Source organism: Mya arenaria, chromosome 3 (assembly GCF_026914265.1).
Source record: "Mya arenaria isolate MELC-2E11 chromosome 3, ASM2691426v1".
NCBI lineage: Eukaryota > Metazoa > Mollusca > Bivalvia > Myida > Myidae > Mya > Mya arenaria.
Window position 1 is genome coordinate 50,166,851 of NC_069124.1, and position 21,246 is coordinate 50,188,096.

The following is a 21,246-nucleotide window of genomic DNA, read 5'->3' on the forward strand; positions in this document are numbered from 1 at the left end:
CTAAAAACACAAAAATATTAAATGATTGGTGAATGCCAAAAGATTTACTGTGATCTACTATCGTCTCATAAGGTAGCAATACCGTGTTTTCTGCACATTTCTCTCAAATTAAACTTGGTAACCTTCATCAGCGCCATTTTTTTTTTTTAACATTTGTTCATCCTTTTTGGTATATTAACACAATTGTATTAAATGTTAAATCAAATATTAGATGTTATTTAGGAGTAAAAGTGCATCTTTAATGATTTTGCATAACTCTGCCTCTGTCGACAACACAAAACCAAATTGAAACCATCTGAACTTTATCTTAAAAAAAAAACAGCCAAGCTTAACCCTTTTTTCCAACTTTGACGTAATAAAATTTAAAGTGTTTCCAAGTTCATAAATGGCTTGAAGAGCTTCAACAGTTGGGCTAAGTACAATCTTGGATTAACTGCCTTACTATAATAATGGGAACACTCTCAATGGAAAAAACACTTTATTTTATGCCAGCATTAAACAATACCATAATTACAATATAAGCAACCATATCAATACTTGCAACAAAACTTCTAAACCATTCTACACGTCTTACATGAATGTTTGTGCAAATGTTTAACATTTTGGGCTAATGATCACTTTCAAACTTTTGAAAACCCCTTCTTACATGTATATTCAATACATAACATGCTTGTTAATGTTTTAAACATGAAGCATATTAAAAAAGCTTTTTCAAGTTTGATAGGGTTAGACATAAAACATATGATTTCTGTAAAATGTAACAAAATGGTCGTTACAATGGTATTACATCGCCAAACGTTCAAATGAAAACTTTCTAGTTAATAATTATTATAAAAAAATGTGCTTTTAAGCCTATGTAGCGCTATTGATAAAACTCGGATTAACAAAATTCTGTTTGACTGGGTGTTTGCCAGTTGCTGTTTGTTTTCGTTCCTAAAAGTTAAAAATATTACTCACTTTGAACAAAAATTTAAAATAATGTTCCCTAACAAAATCTTTGAGTCGGCCCCTAAGGTGATTTTAACGATACAGTTCTTGACATTTATTGAAAAAATGTTTGGTGATACTGAAGAATTTTATAATCCATTTAAAAAATCATTATCATCATCATTAAGTTCAACTTACGATGATGGATCAGGACTTGAAAAATCAAATATTAATACCTCATTGTCAAGTTGTTTTAATAAATTAAATAAAAATATACACGTTACACGGTTTAAAAAACCCCAAACAATTCCAAACATTTACAAATTGTGCTGAACAAAAATCATGTTCATTCAATCAACTGTTCTTACAGGAATGCAAAGATTCTGATTAATAATATAATGCTTACTTCAATAAGGTCAATCAAGAACCAACAGAAATATCATTACAAAACATATCACTTCAATATCCAATAAAATTCACTGGACTTTCAACTTCACAATTACATCACATGATTCCCTTCAATTGCACAAGAAAGAAGTAAGCAATGATATCAAGCATTTTACGAGTCAGTGGCCTGCTAATTGTTAATGTCAAGGCTGTATTTTTGGTCAAATCTGCTTTTAAAGTTCTTAGCCATATAAATAAAGTATGTAAGGGCCTCCTTTTCCACCACTGGTATGGACTTGAAGTGCCGGGCAACAGTCTGAAATACACAAATGGTAAGCATTGATTAGCAAGTGATAATAACTGGAAAAATATGAGAATTCTTAACTGTTGATATATATGGCAGATCTTTGTTTTATTTCAAACTCTGGTTGGCATATTTCAGCATTGTTTAGTTAAATCACGGACCTATAAACCAGTTTATAGGTCTGTGGTTAAATCACTGCTGAGCATATCTCAGCCTTGTATATTTTAGAGCCTGGTTGGCATATTTTAGCCTTTTGATTATGTTTATTACATGTATTTTTTTTATTAATAAGCCCTATTTAACTGTCATACATTCATGCATATGATTTTTAACATCCAACAAAGAATCCATGGACAATTTAACCATGTATAGAAACAAGTATAAGAACACTTTATAGAATCAAAAAGTTTGCAACTATGTTTAAATAATCATAGCATATTTCCATTTGCTTAGGTAGTTGGAAAAGCACATAGCATTTATTACTTTTAGAAATTGTAGAACACAGTGTATATTTGATTATTTGGTTATTGCAACATAATGAAGGTATTCAAGTAACATCAGGTTTATTGGAGTTTAAATAGTCAAACATTGCCAAAAAAGCATACATTACCGCAAAATGGATTGTGAGGGTTTTCTATACATGTTTAAACAGTGTGTTTTTCAATGGTTATCAAAAGATAAACATCTCGTAAATATAGTACATTTTAACATAAATAGCAAGTTTTTGTAGAAGTTCAAAATTGTTTGTCTGCATCAACTCTTCATACATAATAACATTGAAGGGTTTTTAGTAGAACATAGGGATGAATTACTTTCTTGTATTAATGAATTCTGGGCATGACATTATATAATGAAATTCATCACCGATATCTCTCTTACGGTAATTACATTTCCTTTAACGAAAGTCAATATTCATGTATATTCCTGTTTCAACTGGAAAGTTAACTGGAAAGTTATAATTTGATGTGCTGATTTTTTGTCATTGCAATCCTTGCAAGTTTTATAAGGTAAGGTTTCATATTACCGGTATAGTTATAAAGTTTGTAAATTAATCCTTTAAATGAATTATTCATAGATGCTTGACAAGTTTGTATAAATTGATTTAGTAAAATTATATTGATTACCAAAGGAGCAAGCATTTTCCCTACATACGAATAAACCAAGACACCCAATACTATTTCGCAATGACCAACTATAAAAGTATTTCAAATCACCTCAACATTAAAGCATACAGTAGCCTGCTAGCATGCAAGACAGTGCAATATATCTATGCTAAACCCTCCCCTCCCCAACCCAATGCCAACCCACTGCAGCTAGCCTGGAGAGTTTACCTAGTCAGAAATATTCACATTTAACTACACTTCAAGAAGATTGTGTAGTAATTTCAATTTAGCATTGAAACTTAATGACTTTACCCTTGGGAATCTTAATAATTTATGCAATACTATGCTTTACTGACAATCAATTTAAACTTATATACACAAAAAACATGTTAAAACACTACAATTAATTTACACTTTTATTTAAAATTTAACAAACAACTTCTTCTGATGTACCAGCATACATACGAGGTTGTTTTTATGGAAAATGGCCTATGTGTTCCAAATGATATTCCTAATGTAATTGACCCATATAACTCTACGACAATAAATTGAATAATGTGGTCATTGGATTAGGAGACATGATTATGGGCTGAAAGTAAGTTGAGGTTGACTTACATCTGACAATTGTGCTTTATTCATTCCTGGTCTTGCTGGCAACTTGTAATGTCGCTTGTATCTCCGCAAAGTGTTCACCGGCATTTGGAAAAAGTCAATCTGAAATAGTGCCAACAATTCTTACATCAGGCCCTAACTTCTCTGGATATGCAGACAGTAAAAGGAGTTTTTCAGAGTTATTATATGTGAGATAACTTCTAGCAAAATCTATTATGTTACCATAATTCTTCTAAATAACAGCACAACAAATAAATACCAATGCTCAAGCCCTACAAGTGCGAGTGTATTAAACATGTGTGCCAAGTTAAATCACTTTTATGAAAATATGTTCAACGGTTTATAAGTAAAGGTCATTATACAATTTTTTTGTTCAACACTGACTTGGCCAAGTTCAGCCGTATAAATAGTTTATGTGGCATTTCAAAAGCCACAACTTTGAAGAGAGTAAGAGAGGGCAAGGGCGGGAGAGAGGATGTCATTTTTGGTCAAATATGACTACCGGTATTCAAATGCCATAAATTAAAAGTGACTGTTGATTTTGCTGGTTATTGAATTTGTCTGAGCAAAAAGTAATACTAGTTTTGGTAAAATTTTAGAAAATCAAGGCGTTATTGTCAATTATGGTGACAGTAGCTTGCATGCAAACAATGCTGCTGCCAACACATCCAAGGAAGTGATAATGGTTTTACCCTTTGAATAGTGAAGTTAAAATGATCATCATGTATAACCATGTGTAATGGAACTGTTTGTCTAATGATTCTCAGAACACTGATGAAGTCTTTAGTTCTGGAAAAGCAGCAGTAGAGCTTTAAACATACATTAAGGCAGTTTACACTGAAAAGCAGACATTTTCTGAACCTCTGCCTCTCGGGTGTTTAACTAATTACTTAAGTGGATATTATATATATATATATATATATATATGGCTCTTGGTTATATTACAGATAAAAAGCGAGTGTGCATGCTTGTATATTATTGTAGGCAACAATTTGAACGATTTGATTTGAGTATTGTAATTCATAATCAATAATCTGTATATCTTATCTTCAATAATCATACACATATATCATTTATGTTAGTAATGTATATTTGAACCAGTACCTACTATTAATAAACAATATTTATTGTATTAGATATCTTGTTTCTTTAATTTACTTTATGTTAAATCACTGAAAATTAAGTTAAAGAGAACATATGAAATAGGCTTGCAAGGAAAACTTTTCCCAAGATATGAGGGCTCAAGAGCCCTCATTATTGATACAGCCACTGAGCTTAAAATGTTGTGCAATTATGCTAGTTGATTATTAACGGTAAACCAAATTTCCTCGTTATCTCACCCTACCTCAGGAATATCCTCATCTGCATCTGGCGATCCATCATTATCATCGCTGTCCCGCCTCTTCCTCTTCATTCTCGCGTTCTGTATCATGTTCTTGTGGTAGTCACAAATGTAGATGTGGTTCACCTTTAAATAATCAACATCTAAATTTAGCTCCCTGACTATTTTATTGATCATGTTGTATACTAAGGTTTTCAGACTCAATTTTGGAAAAAAAGTTTTATCCTATTTTTAAGGAGCAATATACTTTTTAACTTCCTTTAACAGAAGCCCTGATAACTTCTTAAGTCAAACTTTAAGTCACTTACTGACAGTGTGTTTTTAAAAACATGAACATCGAAGACCAACACAAATTCAAAATTTAAGTATAAGAGAATAGTTACTTATGCAGATTCCATGCTCGTACACCAGATCAATGAATTGATGCTATGTGTACAACAGTTAATTTATCAATTCAAACCTCTGATGAATGAGAATGAAAGATTCATTCTGAATTATTTTTGTTTCCTTTTCTAGAATTAATTGATAATATGAAAACATGACTAACACCATAAATAAAGTTAGATAAACATATTTAAGTTCTTATACAATGATACTATGCAAGAAAAAGGTGAAAATGTACACTATCGTCTCTGGTAAGCTTAAGTCTACGTTGTTGGACAGTCTTCTGTATCCGCTTGCTGTAACTAGCGTTGCCAGCAGGTCTATTACAACGATAGGAGCAGTCAATTAAACAACAGATCTGCGAGTGACCAGAGCTTCTTCTTTCTTCAGGAGATCCAACCCCATTCATATCAAACCTGCAAGAAAGTAAACAAACAAAGATGTATTAGTATTAATGATTACACAATCAAAATGTTTTATCTATTTACAAGCCTGATGCCTGGGGTTGTTAAGTTTGATGGCCTAGTATTGACCAGCAAAACCAGATAATCTATGATTAAAGAGACAATATATAAGGAATTTGGGAAAAAAATTAACATTACATCATCATACTTATCTGAACCAGTTAATTCAAGAGCCTTTTTTGATGTGGATTATCATACAGTATTCATGTACCTTTATTTGTTATCACAAACATAAAACTTTCAAGGCCAATTATCAGTCAAAATATTGAATAAATAACATTTTCCAGACTGAGATTTTGGGGAATTGGTCCTTTAAGTTGTGACCATCATGATAATAATGGTTCATAATCATGAGGAGGTCTCTAGCAAAACCTACTCAATAAATCAAATCAGAGTCAGTTAACAAGATGCATTGTGCTGAAACATAAGTATAATTACATGTACCATGATGCTGGTAGTCACTCAGCTCTTCACTTTGACAGATTAACAGATTTTATTCATTCAATAAATAAATGTTCACATAATTAATGGATTACTTTAAACACCGCTGAAAAATCCATCAACCTTGGTCAAGTAGCAAGTAATAATCATTTTGGCCTTTTCCTAGGACATTTTAAATGTACGCTTCTCTACCCTAAGATCTTAAACATCGGACTGATATTTTTTAATATATCAGACATATATCGTTAACAATATTTATCCCTATATCCCTTGACCCATCAGATACAAGTCAGACCAATATCTTGTTGGTAACCAATTGGGCCGATATCAGGCCTATATAAAGCTGTAATCATCTGTCCGTCATTGGCTAGAAATTTTTTCAGATATCTTGTGGCTTCACTTAAACGTATAATTAAAATCTACTTTTTTTCCTTAACGCATTTCCCTTCACTGTTATTACAGTGTACTTACAGTGCTTACAATTGAAGTTTTAAGAAACTTTGTTTATTATAAATTACATAAAAATTCAATATATATATTAAAAGTATATTAGTTATTCACAATATATAACTAAGACCATAGCTACAATAAAACAATACAATCATATTCGGAGATATTCACATAAACATCTGAACATTATCAGGCCATAATTGGGCTGATCTGATGAAATTTAGATCAGAAGTCTAAAATCATTGATGTTGAATACGGAATTTTTCTTATACCTGATGAAGGATTTGCCATATTGAAAAAAAATCTTAAAAGATCAGTTCATGTGCAGTTATCTGAACTATAGTATCAGATGCCGATATCTATCCGATATGGGATTGCTGGCTGTGATATGCCCTAGTCCATATAAACAGCCGCTTCAGAATCTTTGACGACTTTTGTTTTGGCGCCTCTATGTGTCCATATCCCACTTGTTGATTTCCAAGAATGACAGATCCCAGCGCTAAGTATATTGAGCGGAAAGATAATGGGGACCTGCTAGATATCTATAAAAAATTGGCTATGCTTTGTTGACAGATCGATCTGAATTTGAGTTTCATTAAACACTTAAGTGTATTTATGAGAAAGGTATCAGGTTAAAAGAATTCATGTTTAACTTTTGTGGTTCCATTTAACAATGCAGTGTTAAATATTGTGGATTTACAGTAGAAGAATATATTTTACATTGGGATGAATCAGTCGACTTGTGGCGTTTAGGGAACAAAATGAATATCCAATTGTTAAAAAGTTCACTATACGTGCATTATTGTGGCTAGGATATGCCCCCTAGCCCTCCTGTTTAAAATTCTTTTTTTCCACATTTTAAAAAGCATATTTTGGAAAACCATGTGCAGGTACCAGGGTTGTAATCTCATAGAGTCTTTATCAAACATTGTACCTACTATAATTCCAGCACTGGCACCTGCACACAAATTTTCTAGTACAGATCACAGGCGCAAGTCACATAATAAAAAATCGGCCTATATATATGTTTATTAAGATCTTATTATAGAATATAGCCCATATAGAACATTAAAAAAGTTTGTGTCAAGTACCTGTGGTACAGATACGATGTCCATTATTAGGAGGCTAAATATTTACTCACCTATCCTCAAAACAAGAATTATGAAGAATCCTTGCAAATCATTTCTATCATTAAGTTGTGCGTTAGGGTTTGAACATCTACACATAACGAATATATGCTAGTGACAGTTTGAAATACAGAGCAAGAAAAATGTCACGACGATGAAAAGAAAACAAGGAAAATGTGTCAATGTGTAACTGGTACAATGAAAGCATATGACACGTTGAATGGTGTAACCATATTTAAAGGAACATACCCCTTATTTCCGGCTGTAACCTTTCCCTGTTCTTATGACGGGAATATGCAATAATCGGCGAAAACTACTGAGAATTGAACATACACGAAAATCTCAAAAATGGCGACTGTTAGGGTCAAAGTTCACCGTTTCCAAATAAGGAAATTAAGTCCCGCCCACAACCGGCTGTAAACAATCTGACCTATGACGTGTATTATTTTTTTATGAAAAAACAGCAATAATGGTCGCCAAAGAAGCATCAGTTAAACGAAATATTTTATTGATATTTTGTTTAATTTACATAAACGGGGGCATGTTTTAAATAATGAATGATTGATTTATTAACGCGCGGGCACTGACAACAAATACACGTGATACACAACTGCGCATGCCCAGTTTAAATTATTCAATGACGTCAGACTAAAGAATTGAATATCATTGGATCGCGCACATCTATCTTACTGTTGATTGACCAATCAGATGCTGTAATTTCTTTTACATTCTCACCGATAGTCGTTTGAGTACTAGCGTTGGTTTGCAGAGTAGAAGATAATTCAGCTGTCATACGCCGTAAGTAATTTCTTATTTTCCTTATGTTAAAAGTAGAAAAAACATACGGAAATCATTTTTGCATTCAATGGTTCAATATTCAATCGATTTGAATCGTATTTATAACGAATCATGCTCATTTTCACGATGCAATTTCATTTTTTCATTGCGCCGGCATACGATTGCAATGCAGTGTCAGCCATTACTGTGTATTGCGAACCCGGCGATATAACACCGAAATGGCGTTCGTATTTTTATACATAACAAAGTTATGATTTTGTTATGAAATACTTTGAATATATATATTGACATGTCTACCATGTGTATTGAATATTTTCAAAGGCGATCTGTCTTTTTATTGTATTGAAATTCATCTTTGAAAAACCGTCTTCTCCGTCGTTCATTCCCCATAGACGGCCATTGTGAACGCCTTGCTATGTGGTTCAATGTAGAAGGCTATGGGTCCTATGCAAACCCTATATACCATACTGAACTATGATGGTTGTGACAAATTGAAAAAATATCCAAATTTGGTATGGATTTTGTAAAAAATCGTATCCAGTTATGTTGAAAGGTGATTTTTATTGGGACTTTCATTCATGAGTTGTCATTGCAGACATTTTGAAAAGCTTTTTGAGGTCAATCTTTCTTGTTGAAAATTCATGGCGGATTTCTTCTTCACTGTTGCTATATCTTGTATACTGCTATATGAAACACATAGTAAACGGTGATATGGGACATGTACTAAAAGTTAAGTAATTTGAATGGAGCAATGGAAATTGGAATCTGGTTTTATTGGGTGAAAATAGAGTTTTCTTTGTCTGACAATGTGTCAATAAGAACAAAATGGCGGTTTTTGTGTACATTAATGCGAAGTACATGTTTTTTAAAAATCAACTAAAATGATATATAAAGCATGAATTGAATGTGTAGATTGATGTAATTTTTGCTTGTTTTCACATTTGAGTGATGCTTAATGCTGTTTTACTGTTGGTGAAAATCATTTGAAACTATTTTTTTATAAATAAATTTTATATTATGATAATTATATTTACCTACATAATTGTTATAAAATAATGTTTGTATGTATATATATGTTGAAAAAGTCCTCAGGTGCTGTTATATTGCACTCAACTCTCATATGGAAAAAGGAAGAACATAGAATTGAACATAGAATACATTTTGGAACAAATTATACTTCTGTAACATTATTAAAGGCTCTTGAAGGGCAGTCCCTGTGTCTAACAGTCTGGTTACTTAAAACAGTCAACCAATCCAATTAACTCATTATCTTGATACTCAAAGTTGATTACAAAGACACCATATGGTAGTTAGTAGCTACAGGTTACAATAAAGGCATCAGTTCATATTTTGTCACCTGCATTGCACAGTTTATGGCCTCCTGCAGCTAACCATAGAAGACTAATCCACATAATTGGTTCATAAAATGCTTAAAGGACATCCTTAATTGGATTAGGGGGCAGATATGACTAACTCAACTACAAGTTTTATTGAGATACTAAAGGGTTTCAGTCAGGCTTGAAATGGTGTAGTGTGCTGCACAACAGGGACAGGGTAGAAATGGGACATTGTATCAGGCTGTGTGGGACTCAGTTAAATTTGACAAAAAATGTTACTAGTTAAAATAGGTATAAGTTTCATCCGCCAGATGTATTAAGTTTGTATGTATTTCATTTTGTAATATTATAAGTTATAATAAAACAAAGAAAGTAAATTTGATTACTAGTATCTGAATTATACATTTTTAAAAAAAGGCAGAAGGGTGCATGGTCCAGCATGGTCTCCATTAGGGCAGGGTGCATTATCCCCACATAACTTTAGCTCAAACCCTAGGTACTAATGTACTTGTAAGTGTAAATAACCTGTCCCAAACATTTAAGCTATTTTACAAGTAAGTTCCTGGTCGTACCACAGACTTATTTGTCTGTAGCTTTACTGTTGAATATATAACATGAAAAACCACAACATTAAGTCTTCTCATTGTTTCAGGTGCAGTAAAGAATCCAAGATGCCGAAGAAGGACGGGAAGCCAAAGGGTCGCATGTCCTCATATGCATTCTTTGTACAGTGCTGTCGTGAAGAACACAAGAAGAAACACCCAGGAGAGAATGTGGTGTTTGCAGAGTTCACCAAGAAATGTGCTTCAAAATGGAAGGTTTGTCCAGCTTATTGGTTTAAAAATGTTGATTTTTAGAAGCTGGCTTATGCAATCATTGCCAATGGGATTATTTTATCTGGCACCGGCAGTGACCTTTTTACACTTCTATTTCCGTTGAATAAATTTTGAACGACATAATTGATAGAATTTGGAGCTCTTAACAGGAGACATTACATTTGCAGAGCTTTAGTTTTTTATTTTACAAAACCTCTATTTCAGCAGCAATGTTAATCGTTTATGCAACGAGTGTTTAGAAACGAATTCAAATATTGACCTTATGCTTACGTCTGATTAATATTCCAAGTTCTCACCCATTTTTCAGGAAATGACTCCCAAGGAGAAGAAGCGTTTTGAGGATATGGCTGACAAGGACAAGTCTCGCTACGAGAAGGAAATGGCAAACTATGTGCCAACTTCTGGAGCCGCCCCGGTCGGGAGGGGCAAGAAGAGGACGAAGGACCCAAATGCTCCCAAGAGGGCCCTGTATGACTTTTTCATCATTTTATTTAATTGAATGCTGTTATACCAGTAATTAACATTATACAGGGAAACCTTATGAGCATTTGTCTGACATCTTTATGGGTTAGCTAGGAAATTTTGATGCCATAAAGGCTAACATATAGTATCATCAAAGTATTCATATTCTCTACCATCATACCTTTATGTTTATTAAATGACAAACGCACCTTTATGATCTTTTTTAAAATTTACTGTCAAAGTCAGTATTTATATATTTCATTCTTGAACACATTGTTGCACAATATAAATTCATTAAAAGAGTTTCTTCCCTTCCATTTCAAATTATTCATAAGCAAATTGATATCTTGTAAGAGTTACTTCCCTTACACTACAATCTGTGTATCATAATTCTGACATCTTAAAAGAGTTCCTTCCCTTACACTACAATCTGTTTCATAATTCTGACCTGGTCCATTCTGTATTGTTACAGGTCAGCTTTCTTCCTCTTCTGTGCTGAGGAAAGGCCGAAGGTGAGGGCGGTTAGCCCTGAGCTGTCTGTCGGTGATGTTGCGAAGGAGCTTGGGAAACGCTGGGAGGGTGTTACTGACAGGAGCAAGTTCGACAAACTCGCTCTTGTGGAAAAGGCCAGATATGAGAAGGTTAGGGTGCACTTTAATTGTGATAGTTCAGTGTGTGAATACAACGTGATAAATTAAGTCATAAATTTTACGTCTGAAGGCAATATTTTGCTTCAAATGAAGACTTAATACAAATATAATTTTACTATTTATTCACCATTTTTAATGAAACAAAAGGACAGTCACAAATCCCCGTCCTTGGTCTTTTACTAGTGTTTGAAAGTTCAGTTTGTTAAAACAGTATATGGTTATAAAGGCATTCCAACATCACAAGATATGAATTGCTCTGAGAGCTGAAAGTAATATTGTTCCTGTGTTATTTTGTTCAGGAAATGGCAATTTACCGTGGTGGTGGAGCCAGTCCAGCAAAGAAGAGCAAACCTGCTCCTAAGAAAGTTGAAAGTGAGGAAGAGGAGGAGGAAGAGGAAGAAGATGAGGATGATGAAGATGATGATGAGTAGACTGGTCCACACACATCGCTCCAGATTTTTTAGACTGGTCACCGGATCTGATTTCTCTTATCCCTTTTGTCAATTCGGACTTTTAAAGATAAAGTTGACCACTAATACAAGTATGGTGGCTTTGTTATGAAAATGCATTATTGTTGTTTTAATCCGGTATGATAAGGAATTGAATGAGGATAGTTGTAATGGCCGTTAGTAAATTTGTGAAGGTTTTAAGTACTCAAACTGACCACTGGTGGCCATTCTTTAACTCTTGAACAAATGTCCCAACATTTAGTTGTTATTCATTTCATGTACAAATGCAATTGTCATAACGTAAGCCTAACCTCTAAGGTGTATCATTGTTACGTGTCTCCAGTTCTACAATAATGTATTAATGATTTTGTTCAATGTTGAACTGATTTTAGCTGTCGAGAGGTATGTGTTCAAATTACTGTTTAATCGTTTGAAAGATCTGTTACTGCAGTTATACTTGTTTATATGAATACAAAGCTGTAACGAAATAATGCTTTAAATAATAATGTAGATGTTTTCAACACACTAGTTTTCTGGCGTAAGATTATACTGTAGCCAGTGTAGAATAAAGGAAACGCTTTGTCTTGAAATCTCAAGCTAGTGGCAAGTTTGACATTTCTCATATTTTCATCAAACTTGTGGCATGTTCGACATATCTCATATTTCATCTGTAAATATCCATCGTCTTAGTTTTGTCTATTTTAACCATTAAACTGAGTACAATTATTCCCAAAATTGGTTAATTGGTTTATGTAACTGTTTAAAGTGATTGCCACAAATGAAATGTACAATAAATGAGAATATGACTGTACATCTGATGATACAGTTAAATAATTAGAAATGATTATCTTCATGCTGCAAGATTGCTGATCTATTTATGTATTTATTTATTGAAATATTTCGCAAACTCAGTTTATTGTTTAAGATGTTAGAAAGTATAAGTGCTCAATTGTATGACTGTAAATACATAAAAAATATGTGTAATAATGTCTTGTAAAAAAATAAATGTCTGTGAAATAAACCTATTTTACAGTTAAAATTTGTGTTATTAGCTTTCTTTAAATTTCTTCAATTGTTATGAGCTTGTCTTCCAATGTTGATATATTTTTGCACAAATGTTAACAACAATTAGAAGTGATGCCAATTTTCCTCTATTTAGCTGATTTTCTCCTTTTTTGCCACATAACTAAAATTTCAATAGCGGCCATTTTCTCTATAAGTGTGATAGGGATACTCCTATTTTGTATTGGTTCCTTTTACAAATTTGCATTTGCATCCTTGAGAATAAGAAACTGGGGGGATTATACAGAACTTTGTTTAAGTTACAAACGTTTTGGACTTCATTGATGTTAACTTTCAGATATCATATGTATTGCCCTGGAAGTTGCAGGGATACACTTCTGATTTACTGTATTCCTTAACATAATTTGAGACAACTGTTATGAGCAATCGGTCCAATATGTTCTGTTCAACAACCAGGTCTGGTGGGTTAATACATTCAAACTAGTGTTACTTGTTGCTCGTATACTTTAGTATATTGGGATATAGTTAACATTTTCAAAGAAAGAAATGAGAGTTGTTAAAATTATCTGTGTTGATTGTGTTGCCTGAATCCTGGACATGTATTACTCCCGAAACGAGATCTGATGAAACTTTGTGACCGTGTTTGTGGCTAACATGCTAACAAAAAACGAAATGGTACATATGTATTGCGCCCGGTAACATCCAGAATCGGGATAATGCTCCAGGCATGCGCAGTGGCACGACTTGACCTCCTTATCCCGAATATCATCGAGACATTTCGGCCCCTTTGTTGTAAGTGCTCACAATTGCGTTATTGTTAGCAGGCGCGATCTCAGTAACAAAATCACAACTTGCATATACATGTACTCTACTGAAGGTTTCCACGATAAATGTTGAAAGGTTATAATTAAAATTTGAAACTGAAATAATGAATTGTGAAAGCGCGAAGTTAAAAATGCAGGCGCTAATATTTGAACGCGGCGCTAAACAAGACGGGGGGGGGGGGAATAATTTTCGCAAATTAATGCGATGAAATGGACGTTGAATAATGGAAACTTTCCCGATTTCTGATATTAGAATTGATTTTTAGCTCGACTATTCGAAGAATAAGGAGAGCTATACTGCTTGCCCAAGCGTCGGCGTCACCCCTTGGTTAAGGTTTTGCGTGCAAGCACACTTAGGTAAATATCTCAGCAACTACTTGAGGTATTGCCTTGGGACTTTATACAATGGTACTCAACCATCCAACCTACTTAATTAGCCAAGTAAGATAACTCTAGTTTGCATTTAATGCAAATAATAGGCCTTTATTATTTGACTTAGAAATTCTGGTTAAAGTTTTGCGTGCAAGCACACATTGGTTAGTATCTCAGTTACTACTTGAGGTATTACATTGAGACTTGATACAATGGTACTCAACCATTCAACCTACTTAATCAACCAAGTTAGATAACTCTAGTTTGCATTTAATGCAAAAAAATTGCCCTTTATTATTCGACTTAGAAATTCTGGTTAAGGTTTTGTGTGTAAGCACACATAGGTTAATATCTCAGCAACTACTTGAGGTATTGCATTGAGACTTTATACAACGGGTACTCAGCCATCCAACCTACTAAATTGATCCAGTTAGATAACTCTAGTTTGCATTAATGCAAAATAATTGCCCTTTATTATTAGACTTAGAAATTCTGGTTAAGGTTTTGCATGTAACCAATTTTAAGTCAATACCTCGGCGAATACATCATGTATTGCATTAAAACTTTACACACAGGCTCCCAACCATTTAACCATCTTATTTTATCAAGTAAGATAACTCTTATCTTTCATATGATATCATTTTTGCCCCTTTATTATGCGACTTAAAATTCTGGTTAAGGTCTTGCATGTTAGCACACATACGATAATATCTCAGCAACTACTTGATGTATTGCATTGAGACTTTATACAATGGTATTCAACCACCCAACCTAATTGAATAACCAAGTTAGATAACTGTATTTTGCATATAATGGCCCTCTATTATTACACTTAAAAAATCTGGTTAAAATTTTGCATGTAACCACATTTATGTTAATATCTCAGCACATCATGTATTGCATTGAAATCTAATCTAACAGTGATCCATGCATGTTTCGCCAAAACTTTTCAATCCTTGCACTGAAAAGCGGCGGAATAGTCGAGCGCGCTGTCTCTGTGACAGCTCTTGTTTAATAACTTATGAATACATCAATACATATGGATCAATCGTATTGAATACACCTGAATAGGAGTCATTTCAGGCGCGTAATAAATATAAGACTTAATATTAAGCAAAATTCGACCTCAAGCCTACATGGTTAACAAATATCATCGTTAATATTGATAAATCGGTTTCTAAATTTTCTAAATGATAATTTTGGGTAAAAGGAATATTGCATTTTTATCTTGGCACTTTAAACAAAAAGCTAATCAGCCAGGCGTCGACGAAGTTTTGCAGGAAAGTTACCATCAAAGCCATATCTGAGAAACCATTTGTATTATTGGATCGATACTTTATATAGGATCTAACACCGACTAAAATAACTAAGTAAGACAACCCTAGATTGGACTTAACCGCTAGATCCGTTTGAGAGAAACATAATATAAAGCGTCACCTTCAACATAATGAATTACGCAGGTTCGGTAACTCTTCCATGAAATTATGGAAGTTTCCTGACATTGACTTACACCAAAAGTTTTTTTTCTCTAAAATATATCTCTGAAACCGTTTGGCCAAAAATCATGAAACTTTACAGAAATGTTCATGAGAGATTGACCTCTCCTAAAATGTGATACATGTAGTTATATAAAAGTTATACTCAGGAGACCGATTTATCTTTGCCCTCTTGTTTAATTTCATTAGTCATCAGTCTCCGTCAAAGATTAGTCGTTCACGCTGCTTAAGGACAGCTCTTGTTCCCATAAATTGTGCTCGATTTGTGTTGGAATTGCTCAGAAATGTTGCAAATGTATACGATATCTGTATCAAGGAACGTTTCTAACTCATGTTTGAATAGATACATTATATTGTAAACATTTGCATTTATATACTTATTACTTATGTACTAAGAATTATTTTTTGGTCGATTTGCCTGTCCGCCAGCTGCTGGACGTATGCGCCCTGTAATGGAGATGTGCGCCCTGTGCTGGAGGTGTACGCCCTGTGCTGGAGGTGTGCGCCCTGTGCTTGACGTGTGCGCACTGTGCTTGACGTGTGGGCCCTGTACTGGAGGTGTACGCTCTGTACTGGAGGTGTACGCCTTGTGCTGGAGGTGTGCGTCCTGTGCTGGAAATGTGCGCCCTGTAATGGAGGTGGGCGCCCTGTGCTGGAAGCATGCGCCCAGTGCTGAAGGTTCACGCTCTGTGCTAAAAGCGTGCGCCCTGTGCTGGGAGCGTGCGCTCTGTGCTGGAGGTGTGCGCCTTGAAATGGAGGTGTGCGGTCTGTACTGAAGGTGTGCGCCCTGTGCTGGAGGTGTACGCTCTGTGCTGGAGGTGTGCGCCCTGTGCTGGAGGTGTGCGCCTTGAAATGGAGGTGTGCGGTATGTACTGAAGGTGTGCGCCCTGTGCTGGGAGTGTGCGCCCTGTGCTGGAGATGTGCACCCTATGCTGTAGGTGTGCGCCCTGTGCTGGAGATGTGCGCCTTGTGCTGGAGGTGTGCGCCCTGTGCTGGATATGTGCGCCCTGTGCTGGAGATGTGCGCCCTGTGGTGGAGGTGTGCGCCCTGTGCTGGATATGTGCGCCCTGTGCTGGAGATGTGCGCCCTGTGGTGGAGGTGTGCGCCCTGTGCTGGATATGTGCGCCCTGTGCTGGAGATGTGCGCCATGTGCTGGAGGTGTGCGCCCTGTGCTGGATATGTGCGCCCTGTGCTGGAGGTGTGCGCCCTGTGCTGGAGATGTGCGCCCTGTGGTGGAGGTGTGCGCCCTGTGCTGGATATGTGCTCCCTGTGCTGGAGATGTGCGCCATGTGCTTGAGATGTGCGCCCTGTGCTGGATATGTGCGCCCTGTGCTGGAGATGTGCGCCATGTGCTGGAGGTGTGCGCCCTGTGCTGGATATGTGCGCCCTGTGCTGCAGATGTGCGCCCTGTGCTAGAGGTGTGCGTCCTGCCTGTGGTGGAGGTGTGCGCCCTGTGCTGGATATGTGCGCCCTGTGCTGCAGATGTGCGCCCTGTGTTAGAGGTGTGCGCCCTGTGCTGGAGGTGTGCGCACTGTGCTGTAGGTGTGCGCACTGTGCTGGAGATGTGCGCCCTGTGCTGGAGGTGTGCGCCCTGTGCTGGATATATGCGCACTGTGCTGGATATGTGCGCCCTGTGCTGGAGATGTGCGCACTGTGCTGGAGTAGTGTGCACTGTGCTGGAGGTATGCGCTCTATACTGGAGATGTGCGCCCTGTAATGGAGGTGTGCGCCCTGTGTAAGAGGTGTGCGCCCTGTGCTGGAGGTGTGCGCACTGTGCTGGAGAAGTGCGCCCTGTGCTGGAGATGTGCGACCTGTACTGGAGATGTGCGCCCTGTGCTGGAGGTGTGCGCCCTGTGCTGGAATTATGCGCACTGTGCTGGATATATGCGCACTGTGCTGGAGATGTGCGCCCTGTGCTGGAGATGTGCGCCCTGTGCTGGAGGTGTTCGCCCTGTGCTGGAGATGTGCGCCCTGTGCTGGAGGTGTTCGCCCTGTGCTGGAGATGTGCGCCCTGTGCTGGAGGTGTGCGCCCTGTGCTGGAATAATGCGCACTGTGCTGGATATATGCGCACTGCGCTGGAGGTGTGCGCCCTGTGCTGGAGATGTGCGCCCTGTGCTGGAGGTGTGCGCTCTATACTGGAGATGTGCGCCCTGTAATGGAGGTGTGCGCACTGTGCTGGAGGTGTGCGCTCTGTACTGGAGGTGTGCGCTCTGTACTGGAGATGTGCGCCCTGTGCTGGAGGTGTTCGCCATGCTGGATATATGCGCACTGCGCTGGAGGTGTGCGCCCTGTGCTGGAGATGTGCGCCCTGTGCTGGAGGTGTTCGCCCTGTGCTGGAGGTGTGCGCCCTGTGCTGGAGGTGTGCGCTCTGTGCTGGAGGTGTGCGCTCTGTACTGGAGATGTGCGCCCTGTAATGGAGGTGTGCGCCCTGTGCTGGAGGTGTTCGCCCTGTGCTGGATATATGCGCACTGTGCTGGAGATGTGCGCACTGTGCTGGAGTAGTGCGCACTGTGCTGGATGTGTGCGCTCTGTACTGGAGATGTGCGCCCTGTAGTGGAGGTGTGCGCCCGGTGCTGGAGGTATGCGTTCTGTAATGGAGGTGTGCGCCCTGTGCTGGAGGTGTGCGCTCTGTACTGGAGGTGTGCGCCCTGTGCTGTAGGTGTGCGCACCGTGCTGGAGTAGTGCGCACTGTGCTGGAGGTGTGCGCTCTGTGCTGGAGGTGTGCGCTCTGTACTGGAGATGTGCGCCCTGTAATGGAGGTGTGCGCCCGGTGCTGGAGGTGTGCGCTCTGTACTGGAGGTGTGCGCCCTGTGCTGGAGATGTGCGCTCTGTACTGGAGGTGTGCACCTTGTGCTGGAGGTGTGCGCCCTGTGCTGGAGATGTGCGCACTGTGCTGGATATGTGCGCACTGTGCTGGAGGTGTGCGCTCTGTGCAGGAGATGAGCGCCCTGTAATGGAGGTGTGCGCCCGGTGCTGGAGGTGTGGGCTCTGTACTGGAGGTGTGTGCCCTGTGCTGGAGGTGTGCGCTCTGTGCTGGAGGTGTGCGCTCTGTACTGGAGGTGTGCGCCCTGTGCTGGAGGTGTGCGCCCTGTGCTTGAGATGTGCGCGCTGTGCTGGAGGTGTGCGCTCTGTACTGGAGGTGTGCGCCCTGTACTGGAGGTGTGCGCCCTGTGCTGGAGATGTTCGCGCTGTGCTGGAGGTGTGCGCCCTGTGCTGGAGGTGTGCGCTCTGTACCGGAGGTGTGCGCCCTGTGTTGGAAGCGTGCGCCCTGTGTGGATATGTGCGCTTTTATAAAAAAATATTCTCATTGACTCTTGTTACGGCCTTCAATCAAATTTAGTACACATGTTGCCAGAGATAAAACGCATATGTTTAGCAAGGCCCATAACTCATTGGAATGGAACAAAACCATACGTTGGCGTTAGCTCTGCAGCGCTATTGTGTACTGCAATTATACAATGGGGACTGCAGGTATAAGCCCAGTATCTAACATTTTAACAGTTACTCTGTTTACAGGAACAAGTAGTTGAAAGTACAATAAAGACATATAACAGATATATTAATTAAAGCTCTAACAGATTGAACGTTTTGACAACTTTTTTTTATTTTTTGTCTTGGAACGAGCCAATTTTTGCGAAAATCCTTTGAAACCAGTTATATAAGACTGCTGACAAAAAATTAGATCGCAAATTTTTGTATTCAAAAATAAATGTTTTATACATTTTTCTTAAACCGTTAGTAACGGCTGCCCGCTTACATCACAGTGGGAACACCTTCAACAACGAGCGAACATCTCCAGCTCCACGCGAACAGCTTCAGCACGTGGGTCCTAGCACTAAGCGCACGCCACCATTACCGAGTGCACACCTTCAGTACCGGATGAACACCGCTAGGACTCGATTATGACGAAATCCAATCGCTCATAAAATAATCGCTTGCGTCAGTTTCCTGGGCAGAAATCAGTACAGGCGGTTTGAGGTCACAAACATACAGACTTTAGTACCGCAAATCGGAATCAGGTATCGTCAAACCTAATGTTTGACATGACATGTTAAAACATTGCGCCGGGGTTTCAAAATGGTATGTATTGTGTAATGCGACTCAAAATAGTGCAACTTAAAATACCAATTTATTTAATAACTTTCACTAAGATTGCATAGTTAATGTAAATAAACGAAAAAGCAAGCCAAGAATATTCAATAAATTTTGGTGAGGAACGGAGGGCAATAGATAATTATAAATACTTCAGCAGTACATGGAAATGTGTTGACTAGAAGACCCTACCTTATTTTAGTTACTACGAATAGTCAAAACGTCCTCAGCCAATATCGGATTCCATTTAATTAACTTTACCATAGAAATAAACTTGCGAGATGAAAGCAATGCTCATATATCCTTGTACATACTGTTATGAAAGTTGCTTATTGTATTAAAAAATCATCAGTTTACATTCCCTATTCTTAGGTAATGACAGGCACTTATCGGTTACAGTTTGAGGCCACTCAAAATATATTTTGAAATTGATTGTTCATGCCTGTGAATAGAATAATAAAAAAAGTAAAATCACGGTTGTCGCGCATACAGCTTTTCAATGCTTTCAGCGCTTTCATTTTGAAAGGCCATAAGAAAGAAGTCCTAGATGGGATCGAACCCACAACCTCTTGTATGAGATGCGGACACGTACACCACTAGACGTACACTGTCATGCGTGTTTGCTCTAGAAATCCAGGTTAAAATTTACTCGAAACTGAATAATGGTTACTTTTCGGTGACAGGGCGTTATGCAATTTTTTTTTCATTTAAAACTGTATGTTCTAAACATTAGCACTTTCCAACCTGCAATAAGTGGCCACCTGTCTTAAGCAGCCATTTTGACATGGTGGCCACTTAATAAGCAGTTAAGTAGTACAGCCAGTAGTAATTGATTTAGAATATATAGCAATGTTTGATTATATATTTTGTTTCAAGTTATACTTAAACAATATGGTTGAATATTTGATTGTACTAGACATACAGTAGTTTCATAATCTGAAGTTATGTATTATAAGATTTTCTTTAAAGCATAGAAGTATCTCTACAGATAACTACAATAATCAATTGAACAACATATAAGTGAGATACTTTTTTATAAGACATGCATTTCAAACGTCTATTACGATTCTTACTGCTAGATATCTTAAAAGAGATTAAGGAATGAAAGTGAATGAAGGGTCATTCTAGTTTTGTTGTTGCACTATGCCAACATTAGTAGATGGGAATTTCCTTGAACGTTAAAGCCAAGAAATATTATATATGTGAATGCATTTATAGAATATTCAGCACATTTATACTGCTCTAGGGCTTACTTCCCCTTACGCGTAATATTTTTATTACCCTTGAACCGAAACATTACATTTTCGGGCAAAGCTTTCTTAATGTGCGTTACCCATAATACGAATTAAAAGAAATGGGGTTTCA

General features: G+C 37.5%; 2 protein-coding genes across 2 annotated transcripts; one reads left to right on the plus strand and one right to left on the minus strand.

Annotated features, from left to right (window-relative positions):
* Positions 1–463: 463 nt before the first annotated feature.
* LOC128229213 (histone deacetylase complex subunit SAP30L-like) lies at positions 464–7,945 on the minus strand. Its single transcript, XM_052940963.1, has 5 exons — positions 7,791–7,945; positions 5,298–5,475; positions 4,679–4,801; positions 3,337–3,435; positions 464–1,630 (listed from the first exon to the last, which is right to left on the minus strand). The coding sequence occupies exons 2-5, from the start codon at positions 5,466–5,468 to the stop codon at positions 1,505–1,507; spliced, it is 519 nt and encodes a 172-aa protein (XP_052796923.1). The 5' UTR covers positions 5,469–5,475; positions 7,791–7,945; the 3' UTR covers positions 464–1,504.
* A 261-nt stretch (positions 7,946–8,206) lies between these two features.
* Positions 8,207–13,112, plus strand: LOC128229066 (high mobility group protein B2-like). Its single transcript, XM_052940716.1, has 5 exons — positions 8,207–8,339; positions 10,329–10,494; positions 10,820–10,980; positions 11,447–11,615; positions 11,924–13,112. The coding sequence occupies exons 2-5, from the start codon at positions 10,348–10,350 to the stop codon at positions 12,053–12,055; spliced, it is 609 nt and encodes a 202-aa protein (XP_052796676.1). The 5' UTR covers positions 8,207–8,339; positions 10,329–10,347; the 3' UTR covers positions 12,056–13,112.
* The last annotated feature ends 8,134 nt before the right edge of the window (positions 13,113–21,246 follow it).

Bases quoted from the DNA above. Each gene is read 5' to 3' on its own strand.
- LOC128229066 (XM_052940716.1), top strand. From the start codon at position 10,348: ATGCCGAAGAAGGACGGGAAGCCAAAGGGTCGCATGTCCTCATATGCA. The intron at 10,495-10,819 runs GTTTGTCCAGCT...CCCATTTTTCAG, and splicing joins AATGTGCTTCAAAATGGAAG to GAAATGACTCCCAAGGAGAA. The intron at 10,981-11,446 runs GTATGACTTTTT...GTATTGTTACAG, and splicing joins AATGCTCCCAAGAGGGCCCT to GTCAGCTTTCTTCCTCTTCT.
- LOC128229213 (XM_052940963.1), bottom strand. From the start codon at position 5,468: ATGAATGGGGTTGGATCTCCTGAAGAAAGAAGAAGCTCTGGTCACTCG. The intron at 4,802-5,297 runs GTACATTTTCAC...GATTATTTAAAG, and splicing joins AGCTTACCAGAGACGATAGT to GTGAACCACATCTACATTTG. The intron at 1,631-3,336 runs GTAAGTCAACCT...TGTGTATTTCAG, and splicing joins ATAAAGCACAATTGTCAGAT to ACTGTTGCCCGGCACTTCAA.